Source organism: Schistocerca cancellata, chromosome 3 (assembly GCF_023864275.1).
Source record: "Schistocerca cancellata isolate TAMUIC-IGC-003103 chromosome 3, iqSchCanc2.1, whole genome shotgun sequence".
NCBI classification, from domain to species: domain Eukaryota; kingdom Metazoa; phylum Arthropoda; class Insecta; order Orthoptera; family Acrididae; genus Schistocerca; species Schistocerca cancellata.
This window is the reverse complement of record NC_064628.1, coordinates 424,668,218-424,689,093: the sequence shown is the minus strand read 5'-3', so window position 1 is coordinate 424,689,093 and position 20,876 is coordinate 424,668,218. Positions and strand designations below refer to the sequence as shown.

Sequence of the window (20,876 nt, the reverse complement as noted above, 5' to 3'; positions counted from 1 at the left end):
CTCTAGCAGTGTGCAGCCTTGACATGGGAAGTTCTAAATCTGATGCTTTTACGCCTCTTTGATTTCGCTACTTCTCTCAGCCGCAGTCAGTTCTTATGTGCTTCTCTGCGTTTCTATTAATTTTACGCTCCTCCATTGCCATAGTTTTGAAGAAATGTGATGTTCAAAAAGCAAAACGTTACTACTACGAGGAGTAACAGACGAATAACCAATTTCTGTTTCCCAACAAATAAAATAGAATATGTGGTCCACCCTGATGGAAAAAATTTGTATGATGTCCCCAATTTAGCTGATTGTTCCCATGTTATCTGTGGGTTTTTGTTGTATAAACATACGAGATATAGTCTGATATACAGTGAAACAAAGTTAGTTGAAAACTTCTCACCCCTTTTTCATATAAAATAACGATTTTTTTACTTCCAAGTAGTCCAAATAACAAAACTTTTGATTTCCTTTAATCCAGCGAGATATTGAGATGGGACCACAAGGACCCAGAGTAATGTGCAGATGTGGAAAATTCTGGTAAATGACCAACAAATTTTTATTTAACTATGCTGCATGAGTGTCATTCCTTCATCAGATCCTGACAAAATAGACAGTACTTTGCTTCTCCATTTTACTACCATCAGCTTTCTGTTTTTTTGTACAGGGTGACAATTATTTAACTATATAAAAACATATATTAGTTATAAACTATGGCACACACTTTATTCAACATGTAAACGTCACTACAGACATTCGGTGATGACATGTTCGATATGCCTGCCATCCTTGGCGATGATGTGGCGCCGACGAATAGTGAAATTTTGCATGACTAGCTGAAGTCTCGGAAGATCGACGTTGTCGATAACTTCCTGAATGGCTTTGTTCAGCACAGAAATGGTTTTGCGCTTATTGCTGCACACCTTGTCTTTTATGTAGCTCCACAAAAAGGAGTCCCGTCCGTTCAGACCCGGAGAATATGGTGGCCAATCGAGGCCCATTCCAGTGGCCTCTGGGTACCCCAGAGCCAGAATGCCCTCCCCATTGTATTCTTCCAGGACATCAAGCACTCTCCTGCTTCGATCGGTTTAGCTCCATCTTCCATGAGCGTTATCTTGTCGAAATCAGGGTCACTTGAGACAATGGTGATGAAATCATCTTCCAGAACCGTCACGCACCGTTCGGCAGTCATCGTGCCATCAAGGAATATCACACTGATTATTCCGTGACGGTCATTGTACACCACAGTCACCCGTTGAGGGTGAAGAGATTTCTCGATTGCGAAATGCGGATTCTCAGTCCCCCCAGATGCGCCAGTTTTATTTATTGAGGAACCCGTGCAATTGAAGGTAGGCTTCGTCGCTAAACCAAACCATACCGCGCATAGTGATCCCCATCACGCTCCGCGGCCAACCGTGGTGTTTGAATGTCCAAACGCAAACTGTTCAGAAGTTATGATGATTTTATTTCATATAGTCAATAACTGCCCCCTGGACCACTCCCTGCCCTTGCGCTAATGGAACATCATATTAAAAACTAAACAAATTTTAAGAATTACTAGCGGCAATCCAATAACAAATGACAGAAACGTATTCAAGCGAGGGTCCTCCTCATGTCACTACGAATGTATCAGATATATTTTAGGCGTCTGCTATCATAATGTTGGTTTCAGAGTGTTTATCAACTAAGAACTCCAAACACAGCTCCTAATCATGTTCATCACCATTCAACAATAACTCAAAATCGCTTTATGTGATAATACAGACTGAATTTTACAAATGTAACAATTCCCATTTGACCCACTTTTACGTACATTTTCTCCCACTATATTCGATTGGAATGTGGACAAATAACAATTTCTTCGTAGAGCTCTTGTTTCTAAACAAATCCACATGAGTATCATGTTTTATAAAAACAAGAATAAGAGATAAATTATTATATTTCTCAAGCGTAGATCAGCCCTTGTGACTGTAGCACAATTTTCAATTGTTTGTACTTGCTAAGACCAGGAACTGTTTGCTAAGAACAGTGGGTGCTGCCATCCACTGCTGCGGTAAATGTAGTAGAACGTAACAGTGCCATGTGAACCACTGGGAATTCCCAAAATACCTTGTAATCACCAAAGAAAAACAGTAAGTCCTTCTAGGCAATGCGGGCTGGGATGTGTTAAATGTTATGGTGGTGGCTCCATTATGAGCCACCAAATGTTTGTATGAAGCTCCATAAATAAAGCTTATTCAGTAAACTGTATATCTTTCCTCAATAAGCACAACATAAACTTCGTGGCAGATTACAAATGCGTGCCGGACCGGGACTCGAATTCAGGACCTTCCCCTTTCACAGTAAAGTGCTCTATCGACTGAGTGACCCAAGCACAACTCAAGACACGACCTCTCAACTTTACTTCCGCCAGTACCTGATCTCCTACCTTCCGAACTTCGCAGAAGCTCTCCTGCGAACGCCGCGCGGAGTAGCCGCGCGGTCTTAGGAGTCCTGTCACGATTCGCGCAGCTCACCCCCGTATGAGGTTCGAATCCTCCCTCGGTCATGGGTGTCTGTGTTCTCCGTAGCGTAAGTTAGTTTAAGTTAGATTACGTAGAGTGTAAGCTTAGGGACCGATGACCTCAGCAGTTTGGTCACAAATTTTCAAATTTTCTCCTGCCAAATTTACAAGTTGTTGCAGGGTGAAAATTTCATTTTGGAAGTGCAATAGAGTTTGTAAGAATGAATTGGGGATGGAACTGACTGGCAATAGTCGCAAATACGTGCACTTAAACTCATAATAAATCACTCTAATGTAAATAGAGTAATCTGTGAAACTGTCAAAAGAAAATAAATGGTAATGATGTCTGGAAAAGTCCACAGTATCCTCTAGAGGACGTATTCATGTCTCTGTTATCTGCCTACTCAGTACCTGAAACTGGGTGGCCGTCGATTCGGGATCCACATGTATATGCAGAGGGTTGAGGGTTCCCTGTCAATGCATGCGTCTGTGGTTATGTTTGTGTGTGTGAGGGTGCATGAATTGGGGGGGGGGGGGAGGGAGCAAGCATGCAGTCCGCCTGGCCTACTGAGTGGCTGACACAGCCAGTGGGACTCACTACCCCTCACCCCCTCACCGTTCATTTGGATCCGGAGGGACGCGCCACGACGCGTATAATGCACAGTAAATAAGCCGGCCCGCTGACGTACAAGCGCCGTAATTAAGCTTTTGTGCGGGCGGCTACCGACCACCTCCCTCTCGCGGACAGCTTCTGCCGATCTCTGGCGTCCTCTCCCCTTTAACTCGTGACAAATGCAGGGCTGTGATTGTGCGACGCAGCAGAGAGTTCGACGCCAGTGGGATTAAAAAAAACGGTGCATCTCTGTTGTATAAGTCAAAAACTTTATGCCAGAGGCATTGCCACCAGTTTCTGGAGGTAACTGTAATAAATTGTGTGCGCTAGGGTATTACCGTATTCTAAAGTCACTCAAAGTCGGTTTTATCAGTGACAGAGATTGATGGGTGTCTCAGGAGGGAAATTATAACGCTGCAGTTGTAAGTGACTTGTTCTTTCTTCCGTAACGTTTAGTAGTGTTCTTTCCGTGTAATCTGGAGCACATGGACTGAAGCAGCTATATTTTTTATTCCAAATTTAGACCTACAAAAAGGAAATGAAGCCTTAAATAACTCAAATATACAGGATAAATTACTGCAGCGGAAGAGTTGTATCGGGAAATTCACAAAGAAAGAGCTACAAAAGTGCAAAGAGCATACAAACTCATTTGGAACACATAGAACACAAAAATCTGTATTAAACAATTTGAAAAATTACGACATTGTAACGGATTTGATAAAACAGCAGCTCTTTACATTTCCGAAACCACAATAATTGGTGGTAGGTACCAAAGGAAAATCAATGAAAAATCAAGAAAGAAAAATTCTCGAAAATAATCGCAGGATCGAAATGTGAGAATGATATTTTGATGAAAAATAATTCGCAGGAGATCTGTCAGCAAGATAGAGCAAAATTTCCAATCTTAATCCGCAAGCACAAATTTTCTGAAAAATCTGCCCGAGAAAATTCAGGGTGGGTGGAAGAATCCACAAAGAAACAAAGCGAACGAATGTAGAGATACTCAGAGCAAAAGAATACAAATGTTTAAACATGGTCCTTAGTTGAGCAGAAATAATAAAAAATTAAAAAGAAATCAAAATCCGAAACAAAAAGTGAATGTAATTTTCTACTAATATTACTTTGGTCCAGTTTAATATGTTTCTTATCGCCGTCTTCGTCGTCTTGGTCTCAAGCATTAGGTTAGAAGTCTGTTACTTCTTCATTCCAGCCAACTTTTTCTCGGAATTCCTGGCCTTCCTCCTGCAGTCTATTGGCTAATTTCAATGTTTCAGTCTCTCGTTGGCAAATAATCACGCTTCTTGAAAATTTGTCTTGGATGATAATATTTTTTATTGGGGATAATGCATCATATATCATATGCAAGATAATTCCCTTACTTACCAAAATGATACATTTTTTTAAAACTTCTCTTACATATCGTCCCGTGCAAGTGAAAAGTAGGACTGCATTTATTAGCTGATTAGTTTCTTCTCTTGTTCTCAAAAACGTCTCTTTTTCTCAGTGAGGATTCTCTTCGATTCTTCAATCGAGTTCAGGTGTCTCCAGTTCTAGGATTGCCATCAAACTGATAATTTGAGACAACTCTTCTGAAAGCAGATCTTCCCCGTAGCATGAGATCTTAATTTCCTGAACATGTATTTAAGTTTCTGCTGTTTAATTTTTCTTAAACTGCATTGTTGAGAAAACTGAAGAAGCATTTGGTAACCCTGCCGTCATTTATTCCGTGCTTATGAACGCAAAGTTTTAATTACTTCTTCCCGCAAGTGACAGATTTCTTTCTCCAGTTGGCTAACGATACTTCTGAGAGGTCATTTTCGTACAGATAATGCCTATGGACAATGGCTTCAAAGTTTTCCTCAGAAATTCTCTTTTTATTTTGAATTTGGCTCTACATAGCAAGCGGTTTAGTGTCAGTTTTGCGTTCTGTATATTTATTATTTCTTACATATATGCTGAGACGATTCTGTATGCTTGATTTGGTTATTTAATGCTTCTTTCTTAGTTTCTTTCAGGACATAATCATGAAAGTTGGTCAATATCCTCTATGTTTCTTAACATATCTGTCATTACGTTCTTCTACGACTTCAAACTGGTCATTTATATTGCTGTACAGAAACTTGAGATCTAGCGATAATGATAAACTTATACGTCGTCCCGTGATCATGGTCTTAAAATTACTAGAATTACCCTTACTGCTGTTCATTTCTATGAAACGTCTCTGATACTTCATAAAGTCTATTACCATCGCTGTTGGCTCATTTTGATCAGCATTGGTCATTTGTCATTATTTATTTCTAATGATTAGCGTTAGTTCTTTAGTACAAAGCGCACAACACTTACGCTTGATCTTGGGTATTAGCAAACAGCCTCAGCTGAAGCTGTTTACTAATACCCTGATAGCTGTGGATGCCCTACCGGCAAGGTTGTCTGCACTTACGCTTCAGGAGGAAATTCTGGTGCAAGAGTTTCTTCAAATAAATGACAGCTTATAGTTCTAGGTAAACGGTCGATACACTGACTTTTTGGCACAGCGCAGCGCATAGAAAAACACTTTATGATTAATTATGTAACTCATAATGAAATGAAGTGTACAGCGATTTTTACAGCAGATGCTCTTTCCTCAAATGTCTTTTTCACAAAATAAAAGCACTAAAATGGTCTCCAAGAAGTTAGCTCACTCAGCGTTTCCAGTGGACAGTATAAGATCGTGATGTGTTGCTCTTTTTAGATAGAGAACGTGTACCTCCACATACTGCGACAATTACATCTGACGTGATTCTAACCGAAATGAATGTTGTCGCAGTATTCTAGTGCAAGATGTTATTATTGTTATTTCTTTCCTTTCTCAGACGTTATGTCTGGTTAAAAATGAAAAGTGACGCGGACCTTGATCAAGCGTGACTTCCTTTTAACTGTACGGTATATGTTACACTGCATTTAGGAACTTTCGGGTAATTGAACATGTACCAAGAATTACAGATTTCTGTAGTTGTATATATACGTTTGGATGTAGCTGTATTGCGTTGATTTATTGGTGGATATTGTGTGGTATGGCTCCTGTAGTTGATAGTATAATTCGTATAATGTCAAATTTACCCTGATGGCACATGTCCTTGACTTCCTCAGCCAGTTGGATATATTTTTCAATTTTTTCTCCTGTTTCTTCTGTATATTTGTTGTATTGGGTACGCATATTTCGATTAGTTGTGTTAATTTCTTCTTTTTATTGGTGAGTATGATGTCAGGTTTGTTATGTGGTGTTGTGTTATCTGTTATAATGGTTCTGTTCCAGTATAATTTGTATTCATCATTCTCCAGTACATTTTGTGGTGCATACTTGTATGTGGGAACGTGTTGTTTTATTAGTTTATGTTGAATGGCAAGGTGTAGATGTATTATTTTTGCTACATTGTCATGTATTCTGGGGTATTCTGTATTTGCTAGTATTGTACATCCACTTGTGATGTGATCTACTGTTTCTATCTGTTGTTTGCAAAGTCTGCATTTATCTGTTGTGGTATTGGGATCTTTAATAATATGCTTGCTGTAATATCTGGTGTTTATTGTTTGATCCCGTACTGCAATCATGAATCCTTCCGTCTCACTGTATATATTGCCTTTTCTTAGCCGTGTGTTGGATGCGTCTTGATCGATGTGTGGCTGTGTTAGATGATATGGGTGCTTGCCATGTAGTGTTTTCTTTTTACATATTACTTTCTTCGTATCTGTTGGTGTTATGTGATCTAAAGGGTTGTAGAAGTGGTTATGAAATTGCAATGGTGTAGCCGATGTATTTATATGAGTGATTGCTTTGTGTATTTTGCTAGTTTCTGCTCGTTCTAGAAAGAATTTTCTTAAATTGTCTACCTGTCCATAATGTAGGTTTTTTATGTCGATAAATCCTCTTCCTCCTTCCTTTCTCCTTAATGTGAATCTTTGTGTTGCTGAATGTATGTGATGTATTCTATATTTGTGGGATTGTGATCGTATAACTGAATTGAGTGCTTCTAGGCCTGTGTTACTCCATTTCACCACACCAGATGAGTAGGTCAGTATTGGTATAGCATAAGTATTTATAGCTTTTGTCTTGTTTCTTGCTGTCAGTTCTGTTTTCAGTATTTTTGTTAGTCTTTGTCTATATTTTTCTTTTAGTTCTTCTTTAATATTTGTATTATCTATTCCTATTTTTTGTCTGTATCCTAGATATTTATAGGCATCTGTTTTTTCCATCGCTTCTATGCCGTCGCTGTGGTTATCCAATATGTAATCTCCTTGTTTAGTGTGTTTTCCCTTGACTATGCTATTTTTCTTACATTTGTCTGTTCAAAAGCCATATTTATATCATTGCTAAATACTTCTGCTATCTTTAGTAATTGGTGGAGTTGCTGATTTGTTGCTGCCAGTAGTTTTAGATCATCCATGTATAGCAAATGTGTGATTTTGTGTTGGTATATTCCAATAATATTGTATCCCTAATTTGTATTATTTAGCATGTTGGATAGTGGGTTCAGAGCAAGGCAGAACCAGAAAGGACTTAATGAGACTCCTTGGTATATTCCAGGCTTAATCTGGATTGGCTGTGATGTGATATTATTTGAATTTGTTTGGATATTAAGTGTGGTTTTCCAATTTTTCATTACTATGTTTAGGAACTGTAGTAACCACGAGTGGGGTACACTATCAAAAGCTTTTTGGTAATCAATGTATGCATAGTGTAGCGACCTTTGTTTAGTTTTAGCTTGATTTGTCACATCTGTATCTATTATCAGTTGCTCTTTACATCCTCGTGCTCCTTTGCAACAGGCTTTTTGTTCTTCATTTATAATTTTGTTCTGTGTTGTATGTGTCATTAATTTCTGTGTAATGACTGAAGTTAATATTTTGTATATTGTTGGTAGGCGATATTTTGCTGGGTTTGCTGTGTCTGCTTGATCTTTAGGTTTCAGATAAGTTATTCCATGTGCAAGTGTATCTGGGAATTTGTATGGGTCTGCAATGTAACTGTTAAATAACTTAGTTAGATGTGAATGTGTTGACGTGAACTACTAAAATTATTATTATTATAATTATTAAAGTACACGTTGCGCCAGTATGGTGTCTACTTCTACTGGTAAATAATACGAGTATTACACATAACGAAATGGGTCGTCAGCATCCACGCAGTGTAAATATCTAGTGGAGAACAGTCGGCTCTTCGTATAGTACTTCATTTTATGGACACTGAATGTCAAAAAGTATGTAACGTTCCCAACAGAATATCTTCCACCAATATTACAGAATACTTCAATAAATGGCTCTGAGCGCTATGGGACTTGGCATCTGAGTTCATCAGTCCCACTTAAACCTACCTAACCTAAGGACATCACACACATTCATGCCCGAGGCAGGATTCGAATCTGCGACCGTAGCGGTCGCGCGGTTCCGAAGTGAAGCGACTAGAAACGCTCGGCCACAACGGTCGGCCATAGAATACTTCGTTGCAGATAAGGGAGAATGAGTGGTATCAGTGTAACAAGTTCGTGGTTCTATAGGTTCAACAGCCACTTGGAACAAGATGTTCCCTTAATACTGATTTGCGCATGGACAGTAATAAATCTAAGTTAACCATCTCATTCTCTCATCTGCCATGTACGGTAATTTATAGGTTACATGTCGGCGGAAATGAACATGGAGCCTTAGACACAAACTATGTTACAATTTCAACTTGTTCGACTCAGTTTAAAACAGAGAATGTTTGTACACTTGCACTGAATATGGCCTGGAACAAAAAATTACATAAATTACATTAACCGATGACCATACACAGAATAGCTCGGAGTTGCTTTAATATAACGGGTCTAATTCCATGTTAACCAAGATGTGGTGTTACAATAACAGGCATTACAATAACAGGCACCAATAACAAAATGAACACTTATCTCCATTCAGGTGTGGAGGATTCCAAGCCGGGATGTTATTCCCCCAGTCCGTACAGGCGGTCTTCGAGGTACCATAGAATTTAAGCTTGCAGAGTAGGCCGAGAACTAGCCGACCATGTTGCACGCGATGTTCACTGCTCTTCCCGCAACTTAATCCAGCCAGCAAGACATGCCTGCAACCGATTCAACCACTAGCGGCTTTCGAGGCCCGTACCGGACAGCAGGTGCCCCCAAAACCAACAACTTGCCAGCCGCGTGCCCTCCAGTTAACTGTCCGCACCAGGACTCTTCCAAACCAACAACACACGTCTCGACCAAAGAACCTAGCTCCCGACATATGATCAGATCGATATCGGCAAACCCAAGTAATGGCGCCAGCGGATAACACGCCTGCGGAAATTAAAGACGCCACGGCTAGATCACATTGACTGGACGAAGGAGGGGTAAGGTGGTGTGCTCTCCTCGGATGAGAAGTGCTTCGAGACATAACCTGAAACGGCAGGAGGTAAGAACACTTAATGCACCCATGAGCATTGTCGAACATGATTGTTTTGAAGCTCTAGGTGTTAGGGTGTTGTGAGAATAATGCTGGAATGGCGTACCACCCTCGAAAACTTTGAACACAATGCATTCATCGGCCGACGTTGTTGTCAGACTGTACTCCTTTTCAAATTGCGCCTTTTCAAGGGTGCATTCGACCGGAACTTCATTTCTATGGATGACAATTCGCGACCTCATCACAGCACAAATGGAGCAGCTCCTGGAACTACTGCCCATTACCCCGATTTAAATCCCATCTGGGATGGGTCCTACTAGGTCGGGTTAAAGGAAAACATGGAAGCAATTCAGAGATGTGCTACCCTAGATTTGTTATCTGTAGGTTCGATCAACATGAAGGTATTCCTGGAACGCTTCGTGAATGACATGGAAATCACTGGATGGAAGACGACGCTCTTATCGCCATGCACTATTGCGGAAATGTGGAGAACCGGCCTTTGACGCCGACTGCAAACCGATTCTACTGCCACCAAAGTTCATTTCGCGTGAGGACCTCGAAAATGAGACAAATTAAGGCTTGTACAGAGACTTACGGACAGTTGTTTCACCCTCATTGTCTTTGTGAGGCGAACAGGAAAGGAAACGACTAAAATCAGTGCAAGGTACCCTCCACCATCCAGCGTACGTTGGTTTGCGGAGTATGTATGTGGATGACGATGTAAATCTCCTTACGAGCCTTGTGGTCAGCATGAGAGCGCGTTGCAGAGCATGCACTGCCCTCCATGACCGTAACACACCCTTTTCTGAACTATAAAGGGTGAGTCACCTAACATTACCGCTGTATATATTTCGCAAACCACATCAAATACTGACGAATCGATTCCACCGACCGAACGTGAGGAGAGGGGCTAGAGTAATTGGTTAATACAAACCATAAAAAAATTCACGGAAGTATGTTTTTAACACAAACCTACGTTTTTTAAATGGAACCACGTTAGTTTTGTTAGCACATCTGAACATATAACATTGTAAAATGTTAATTACATCCGGAGATATTGTAACCTAAAGTTGACGCTTGAGTACCACTCCTCCGCTGTTCGATCGTGTGTATCGGAGAGCACCGAGTTACGCAGGGATCCAAAGGGAACGGTGATGGACCTTAGGTACAGACGAGACTGGAACAGCACATTACGTCCACATGCTAATACCTTTTTATTGGTCTTTTTCACTGACGCACATGTACATTACCATGAGGGGTGAGGTACACGTACACATGTGGATTCCGTTTTCAATTACGGAGTGGAATAGAGTGTGTCCCGATATGTCAGGCCAATAGATGTTCAATGTGGTGGCCATCATTTGCTGCACACAATTGCAATCTCTGGCGTAATGAATGTCGTACACGCCGCAGTACATCTGGTGTAATGTCGCCACGGGCTGCCACAATACGTTGTTTCATATCCTCTGGGGTTGTAGGTACATCACGGTACACATTCTCCTTCGACGTACTCCACAGAAAGAAGTCCAGAGGTGTAATATCAGGAGAACGGGCTGGCCAATTTATGCGTCCTCCACGTCCTATGAAACGCCCGTCGAACATCCTGTCAAGGGTCAGCCTAGTGTTAATTGCGGAATGTGCAGGTGCACCATCATGCTGATACCACATACGTCGACGCGTTTCCAGTGGGCCACACTCTATTCCACTTCGTAACTGAAAACGGAAACCACGTGTGTACGTTTACCTCACCCCCCATGGTAATGTACATGTGCGTCAGTGAAAAAGACCAATAAAAAGGTGTTAGCATGTGGACGTAATGTGCTGTTCCAGTCTCTAACGTGGTTCCATTTACAAAAACGTAGATTTGTGGTAAAAAACATACTTCCGTGCATTTTTGTATGGTTTGTTTTAAACAATTACACTAGCCCCTCTCCTCACGTTCGGTCTGTGGAATCGGTTCGTCAGTATTTGATGTGGTTTACGAAATATATCCAGCGGTAACGTTAGGTGACTCATCCTGTATAAGGCCGTCTTCGGTGTCCAGACGACCATAACAAATCGTGGTGTCGGTGTAATTATTGTCTTCGAATAACAATATCACATCCGTCATTTCCCACTGCGTATTTAGTTCGGTTACCTTTTACAGCAAACTGTATCAGTTCTTTCTATATATGGTCCACGTTTCATCGAGCTATGTTACTTGGCAGTCACACAGCATGCGAAAGTCAGTTTCGTTCTTTAGTTTTTCATTATATTGTGCTATGTACGTCGATTTTGTGAACCTTTGAGTGGTTCTTAATTTGTAGAAACCGCAAGTGTTCTCTACGAGGTCTGTTAAAAAATTCCGGAACATTCGTAATTTGACGCCAATCGTGTGTTGGAGCGAAATTCTATTGACATGCCTTCACACGCCTGTGTTTAATGTGTAACTGCCGAAAGTTTCATTGTTGTATGTCTGTTACATACTGTTCAGTGCTGTATTGTGTCACACAGTTTGCGAATGTCGAAATGGCAGAGCTAGATGAGCAACTCGTCTGCATTGAATTTTGCGTGAAACTCAAGAAAAACTTTACAGAGACACACCAAATGATGCAGGAAGCCTACCGTAATGAGTGCTTAAGCCGCAGTCGACGTTACGAATGGTTCACACGGTCTAAAAATGGCCGGACGGTCGTTAAATACGACCCTCGTTCATGACGCCCTTCGACGTCTCCCTACACCGCTAATGTCAGGAACGTCAACGAAATTGCGTGTACCAATCAAAGACTGACTGCCCAAGAGATTGCAGAAGAATTTAACTCATCAGTTGGATTATGTCATCTTGGCACAGTATCTAGCACTGCGTCATGTTGCCGCCAACTTCGTCCTACGGCTCATGAAATAAGACCAGAAACACCTTCGCGTCGTAATCTGTGAAGAGCTTTCGAGTCGCACAAATGAGAACGAGATCTTCCTTAAGAGAATCGTACTCGTAATGAGACGTAGGTCTACGGCTATGATGTTGAGATAAAGGTTCAGTCTTCACAATGAGTTGGGAAAGGTTCTCTAAGACTAAGAAAAGCTAGTCAGGTCAGGTCAAATGTGAAAGCCCCACTGATAGTTTCCTTTGACTTTGAAGGATTAGTTCATCATGAATTCGTGCGACAGGGACAAAATGTTAATCAACGATACTATCGGGACGTATTGCGACTCCGACGAGAAAATGTGGGAAGGAAACGATCTGAAAAGTGGCGAGACAATTCATCGCCCTTGCCTCACGATAACGCAGCCGTAGCTTCATCCCTGTTGGTGCGTCACTGTTACACAAAAAACCAAATCATTGTGCTGCCTCATCCTCCTCCAGGCCTAGCCCCTGCTGACTTTCCTCTTATGTCCGAAGTTGAAAATCCTGTTGAAAGGACGAAGATTTGCAACGACAGACGAGAGGAAAGAAAATTTGCAGACGGCGCTTCACGCGATCCAGCAAGACTGTTTCCGAAAGTGGAAACGGCCTCAGGAGCGGTATATCTATTGTGGAGGGGGGTATATCTAAGGAGATCATGCACAATAAGTAAAAGGTAAGCTTAGAAAAATTTTGTGGAAAGTTCCGGAACTATTTGGACAGATCTCGTACATCACGTTTCACGATCGTAGTTGTTCAGTTGACTTTTTCTGTACACTGGGTTGAGTCCTATTCTTAAATTGTCTTAGTTTTTTGCAGCTGCTTTTCTCTTCCGGTGAGTGCTGCGAGCAGAAGACTAAGGAGTGTGACGTGCTCTCGCTGTCTGCAGGTACAAGGAGGGCGAGCGACAGGGCTCGGGCACCGGCCTGTCCGGCTTCGGGCTGCTCGCCATCACGCTGAAGCTGCTGAAGGAGCGCGACCAGCTGCTCATGCTGCCCATCATCATCTTCCTCGGCTTCGAGCAGGCGTTCATCGGCGCTGATTTCACCGCAGTAAGTTCCACTAGCAAACAGCCTATTGTTGTTGTTGTTGTGGTCTTCAGTCCTGTGACTGGTTTGATGCAGCTCTCCATGCGACTCCATCCTTTGCAAGATGCTTCATCTCCCAGTACGTACTGCAGCCTCCATCCTTCTGAATCTGCTTGTTGTATTCATCTCTTGGTCTCCCTCTACGATTTTTACCCTCCGCGCTGCCCTCCAATGCTAAATTGGTGATCCCTTGATGCCTCAGAACATGTCCTACCAACCGATCCCTTCTTCTAGTCAAGTTGTGCCACAAACTCCTCTTCTCCCCAATTCTATTCAATACCTCCTCTTTAGTTATGTGACCTGCCTATCTAATCTTCAGCGTTCTTCTGTAGCACCACATTTCGAAAGCTTCTATTCTCCTCTTGTCCGAACTATTTATCGTCCATGTTTCACTTCCATACATGGCTACACTTCATACAAATACTCTCACCAACGCCTTCCTGACACTTAAATCTGTACTCAATGTTAACAGATTTCTCTTCTTCAGAAACGCTTTCCTTGCCTTTGCCATTCTACATTTTATATCATCTCTACTTGGACCATCATCAGTTATTTTGCTCCCGAAATAGCAAAACTCCTTTACTACTTTAAGAGTCTCATTCCCAAATCTAATTCCCTCAGCATCAACCGAGTTAACTCGACTACATTCCATTATCCTCGTTTTGCTTTTGTTGATGTTCATCTTATATCCTCCTTTCAAGACACTGTCCATTCCGTTCAACTGCTCTTCCAAGTCCTTTGCTGTCTCTGACAGAATTACAATGTCATCGGCGAACCTTAAAGTTTTTATTTCTTCAGTAAAGCTGCATGCCCTCGGTAAAAATTACGGCTGTAGTTTCCCCTTGCTTTCAGCCGTTCGCAGTACCAGCACAGCAAGGCCGCTTTGGTTAGTGTTACAAGGCCAGATCAGTCAATCACCCAGACTGTTGCACCTGCAACTACTGAAAAGGTTGTTGCCCGTCTTCAGGAACCACACGTTTGTCTGGCCTCTCAACAGATACCCCTCCGTTGTGGTTGCACCTACGGTACGGCTATCTGTATCGCTGAGGCACGCAAGCCTCCCCACCAACGGCAAGGACTATGGTTCATGGAAAGGGGGTGAGGGGTGGACTGCCTATTAACCTCCCAGTATCCTTTACTCGGTCAGTATCTCGACGTACATGACATTTTTTCCATAATGGAAAAAGAAATTCTGTTATCGTTCCGTATTATTTGTATAATACACACTGACGAGCTAAAACACTACGACCACTGCCGACCGCAAGGATGAATACCACTAGTGGCATTGCGGGCACTTGCCTCGGCGAGAAAGTACAGGTTCGTTATAATTTAAGTACATCTACAGCTAAGCACATGGGCTGTAATTGTCGTATGGCTGCGAAACTTGGTCAGTATTCCTATTCATTATTGCGGAATCGATGTACAATGGAAAAAAGTACTTCAAGTTTTGCCCACAACATGCAAATGTGGCGCTATGAAAGCAAGAAAAGCGTATAGCAACGTTTCAATATGTGAATGGTTGACGAACGAGACGTGGGCACTGAAGCACCTTTTCATTTCTCCCAGTAACTCACCGAAAAATTTTAACACAAGCTTTAAACAAAAATTTAATTCTACCACTACTGAAGATGAGGAACCGGGGAATATGAATCACCCACAAGCTTCACTTCAAGTTTGCATTTATTGCAACACAACCCGTTAAAACACCTACAATTACGTGTTGCAATTGATTAGGTAATTCACAGCTATACTGGCAATAATTTACAGAAAGCAGATTAAGACTTGCAAGTTTAGAAAATTCAAATTCCACGAAAATTTTGGAATAAACAGTTAAACTGGAGAACAACTTGGTTCAGATTTGACTGGTATACATTATAGCACTGAACACTTTTCGGAGAACTAAGCAAATTCACGTGTTACAGGAAGCCGGATCAGTTAGTTTAATTTCAAATATTTCAGTGGGCTTACGTAAACACTAAATGAGACAGGATAAATCTAGCACCCTTTGAAAGGGGCATATACATTAAATCATGGAAATAGCACAATGAATATATATATGCTTCTATCACAACTCTGTTTCACCCTGAACAATTTAGCATATAAAAGGGGTGACAAATTGCTCTTAAAAACCATGCTTTGGGATCACATCAGCCATGTAAAACCCACTTAATAAACTCCACTACAATAAGTTACTCTCCAAACTATATAAACTGTATATAAGATCAAAGGGATTCTAATGGACCATCGCTGACCTAAGCTGGCCTAAAGCTACCTTGAGGAATTAAGCTCCTCCCTAAAGCCGAGGCAGGTAAAGAAAGGGTAAGATTGACCTCCACAAAGTACTAAACTCCTTAATTGACCAGAACCCAAAATAAAACATCGCATGTCAATACCACATTTCTCGGGCGGGACAAGTTTTACACAATTTAAAGTATAAAATACTTATTTAACTAATTAACTAAAATCTCATAGAAAACTGGATCAACAAATTACGCAAACGCAAATGTTAGTTACATTTATCTTGGTTGCTTGACGTGCGTCGCGAGTGGTTTGGAACGTGCTGGTTAACGATTCAAACAAACCCAGGACTCAACCACAAGATAACAAGAATTCATTTCTAATACCATTAACACTGAAATGAACCCAACAGCACACACATACTAAAGCGTCTGAAAGGAACAGTCAACAGTAGTCACGACGAATGACTTCGGCAATGTGGCCGGGTTACTGGATCACCGTCTTAGCGGAATGTGAATGTCAACCACCGCTGAACAAAGGTGTATGATGGATCTTACTTTGATTGGTGCACACTCCGACGAGTAGCTACCGGTATCGAGACACATTCTTGCTTCCACACCGGCAAAATAGAGGAAACAGAACTAACAGAATTTCCATAACGTCTTGAATCAGACACCGCTATTCAGATCCAAAGCCAATAACCTTATCGATGCCACGTCCACACAAGACATAGAGTCGACAACCGTCGCACTACCCGCGACCACTCGCTACTGCCGGCCTGCCCGCTCATCCCCACCTGCGCGTGCAATGGGGAACCGCTTCGCGCATAGCACACAGCGCACCCTTGGGATACCTAGTCAACAAAACATGGCGCTTGGCGGAAATTGAAATTAAGAGGCAAAGGAATCGAACTGTGGAGAACACACAGTTCTGGCACAAAAAGTGAAACAACTGAGAAAGTCTTCATTAACCACTGCTTATACAGTTTGTTCAATAGGAGCATTCGAGACGTCGACGAGATGCTGTACAGCGCCAGTTCTGCACCTCGTGGCCAAACCTGGAACTAATTTTTTTCCAGTGCATATCGATCGCGCATCGACGCATTAGCATAGCTATCAAATTGAGCTACCGTACAATTTTACAGGCCACAGTGGACCTCTGCGAGTAGCAGCGCTTCGGTTGTCGCCACCCAGTTCATAAGCGGAACGAATGGGGACTCATCGTAGCGACGACGTGGCTGCAAATGAGGAAATTTACTAACTTAAGCTACTTCGACAAAGGACGGACAGTTAAGTCCCTGCGCCAAGAAAGGAGCATCTTGGAAAGGGCAAAACCCAGAGCCAGCTCCTGGGCATTCAATTCTTCACCGCATCTGATGGTGCCAGTGTAGTCTTAGCTGAAACATTGTGCTCGCTGGACACTGTAAACTGTTCCGCCCAAATTCAATCTGCCTTTTATTACGTGTAGTTCTACGGACATCCGTAATTATATAGCGCAATGGTACATTTTGTTTCATTTCAATATCTCCTAGTTTAGAACTTATGCTTTCATCTATAAAGTTGTTATATTTCATCGAAATGATAGCTCAAAACAAGTGAATGAAACTTCAAGTAGGCACCGTCTCGAAGCGGCTTGCCTTAATTGACCCAAAAGTTGTTTACGAAGCCAAGAGTTGTTCTTCGTGAGCATCTTCTATGAGCAGAAATGTTTCTTCTGATCGAAAAATCTGGTTTGGATTAGGTAGGAGAGTATTTAATGATCCCGCACAGGCATTAGGCTACGTCCCATGCTCACTTTTTTTTTTCCTTTCTAATAAATCTGATGATTCAGCTAATTAAATTTAGGAAAGGTGTGACTTGGAAATGAAGACATGATATTTACACTAACTTTAAAATTATTAATTACCTTCCAAATTTACAAAAGCCTTACCAAATTCAACTGATTAATGTAGAAACACATGCGGTTCTCAGCATAGTCACAGAAAAATCGGTTCTTTAATTCACGTTTGAAACTGGTATGAAAAGTGCAAGGTCTGTTTAGTGAATAAAGAACCCACTTAAAGCACCCAATCACGAGTTAAATCCAGTTCATAAACAGAGAAGGATCCGCCTTAGCCTGATCATAGCCGTTAGTGACAGTCTGGCACATACTCCACAAGAAGACCTAAGCAGCCGCACTGCTCAAAATAACACCTAAAGTCGTAAAGAAGAATTACACATTACCTTATGTTGCTGAACAGACGAATACAGACGACCAGTATATGTTTGTTGCTCTCACGTGCACATACGAACTTATTGCTGCACTCACGCTTAGCTCTCTCTCTCTCTCTCTCTCTCTCTCTCTCTCTCTCTCTCTCTCTCTCTGACACACACACTTCCTCTTTCTCTCCGCCTTTCAGTACATCTTATTGTAGGGAATGTAATCACCTCTTCACAACAATGTCACGCCTTCTATCCGCAGCAGTGTCAAAATAGAATACATCATAAATCTGCCTGAACGTCACATGTAACTTCACATGTAAATAAATTCTCAGAACACGTATTTAAACTTTTGTAGTATACACTAGTTTATTATCTTCATATATACTACATATAGACGTGAACATGAGCCTTGACAAGATAGGACTGAACATTTACAACATGATTAAACTTTCTACGACGTCATCGTTGTAGAAACATTACAAATTCTTATTTTTTCAGTTTTTGGAAGCACGACGCAACAACTCGGTTTCAGGATCTTCTGTTGCTCTTTGGCTGTCGACCCGCCACGTATAGTGGCCAGCAATTTTGTCTCTTGTCCCGGCAGTGAAGATTTTGTCTTCGTTCGTTGCGCCGCCCTCTCCATACATGAAACATAAAAATAAATATAAAACTTTAGATAATTCACAAACATTACAAATATTACAAAATACATAATCAAAACACTAAATTAAGCTTATATTCACCTGCAAACTGGGCTGACACTGGTGGATGGGTGACTCTTCAATTTCGTGTCCCACTACATACCCCACCCACAAGCTCAGTTTGTCAGGTTTTAACCGAAAATAAACCTGCTTATATATACAATAGTTAACTGTTAATATTATACATTTTTCTCACATTTTCCGTAATCTAAAGTCCTTGCTCTTAGATAGATTCAATCCTTTTATGACGATATTGTTGTGACTATTTGTCACTCACTTTTAATTATGCTATTATTGTAATTCATAACTGAGTATATGGAGATTACTCTTTTTCATTTAATAGTTGCTGGTAAATAATAATTTAGTACGTTCTTTAACGTTGTTACATTAGGACAGAGCGTTCAAATTGTGATAGCTTAGTTTCAGTTTTATTCATTTACTAGAGTTATTCTTTCCAAAATATATATTACTAATAAGTTTCTCACAATAACTAATAGTACTACTTACTTTACGTCGTTCTTTTCCATAATGCTTTATTTATGCATGAGGTCAAGAAGAAATGAAGCAAAACTTTCTTTAGAATTTCGGCACGGCTTTCTTAACCTCCGGACACTTTGTTGGTTAATGGCAATTTAACTTCCTGTCATTTCTTTAAAATAACACGTAACTATCACGAAAAACTTCACTTGAATAAACTATGAACGCTCGTCTGTATGTAACATATACTAAATATTAACTTACACTTCTGGAAATTGAAATAAGAACACCGTGTATTCATTTGCCCAGGAAGGGGAAACTTTATTGACACATTCCTGGGGTCAGATACATCACATGATCACACTGACAGAACCACAGGCACATAGACACAGGCAACAGAGCATGCACAATGTCGGCACTAGTACAGTGTATATCCACCTTTCGCAGCAATGCACGCTGCTATTCTCCCATGGAGACGATCGTAGAGATGCTGGATGTAGTCCTGTGGAACGGCTTGCCATGCCATTTCCACCTGGCGCCTCAGTTAGACCAGCGTTCGTGCTGGACGTACAGACCGCGTGAGACGACGCTTCATCCAGTCCCAAACATGCTCAATGGGGGACAGATCCGGAGATCTTGCTGGCCAGGGTAGTTGACTTACACCTTCTAGAGCACGTTGGGTGGCACGGGATACATGCGGACGTGCATTGTCCTGTTGGAACAGAAAGTTCCCTTGGCGGTCTAGGAGTGGTAGAACGATGGGTTCGATGACGGTTTGGATGTACCGTGCACTATTCAGTGTCCCCTCGACGATCACCAGTGGTGTACGGCCAGTGTAGGAGATCGCTCCCCACACCATGATGCCGGGTGTTGGCCCTGTGTGCCTCGGTCGTATGCAGTCCTGATTGTGACGCTCACCTGCACGGCGCCAAACACGCATACGACCATCATTGGCACCAAGGCAGAAGCGACTCTCATCGCTGAAGACGACACGTCTCCATTCGTTCCTCCATTCACGCCTGTCGCGACACCACTGGAGGCGGGCTGCACGATGTTGGGGCGTGAGCGGAAGACGGCCTGACGGTGTGCGGGACCGTAGCCCAGCTTCATGGAGACGGTTGCGAATGGTCCTCGCCGATACCCCAGGGGCAACAGTGTCCCTAATTTGCTGGGAAGTGGCGCTGCGGTCCCCTACGACACTGCGTAGGATCCTACGGTCTTGGCGTGCATCTGTGCGTCGCTGCGGTCCGGTCCCAGGTCGACGGGCACGTGCACCTTCCGCCGACCACTGGCGACAACATCGATGTACTGTGGAGACCTCACGCCCCACGTGTTGAGCAATTCGGTGGTACGTCCACCCGGCCACCCGCATGCCATTATACGCCCTCGCTCAAAGTCCGTCAACTGCACATACGGTTCACGTCCACGCTGTCGCGGCATGCTACCAGTGTTAAAGACTGCGATGGAGCTCTGTATGCCACGGCAAACTGGCTGACACTGACGGCGGCGGTGCACAAATGCTGCGCAGCTAGCGCCATTCGACGGCCAACACCGCGGTTCCTGGTGTGTCCGCTGTGCCGTGCGTGTGATCATTGCTTGTACAGCCCTCTCGCAGTGTCCGGAGCAAGTATGGTGGGTCTGACACACCGGTGTCAATGTGTTCTTTTTTCTATTTCCAGGAGTGTATTTAGGAATGAAGGTTTAATTTGATTGACACTATATAATCCTTTAAGAGGAGCTGGAGGTTCCTATGCTGCCCATGTTAAAATCACTAA

General features: G+C 42.2%; 1 protein-coding gene across 1 annotated transcript in view; it reads left to right on the top strand.

Annotated features, from left to right (window-relative positions):
- LOC126176734 (UNC93-like protein) overlaps positions 1-20,876 on the top strand; it is a 515,292-nt gene that overhangs the window by 420,748 nt on the left and 73,668 nt on the right. The window contains exon 5 of the mRNA XM_049923903.1: positions 13,286-13,448. Within this exon, the coding sequence (XP_049779860.1) occupies positions 13,286-13,448 (163 nt within the window). The remainder of the gene's footprint in view (positions 1-13,285; positions 13,449-20,876) is intronic.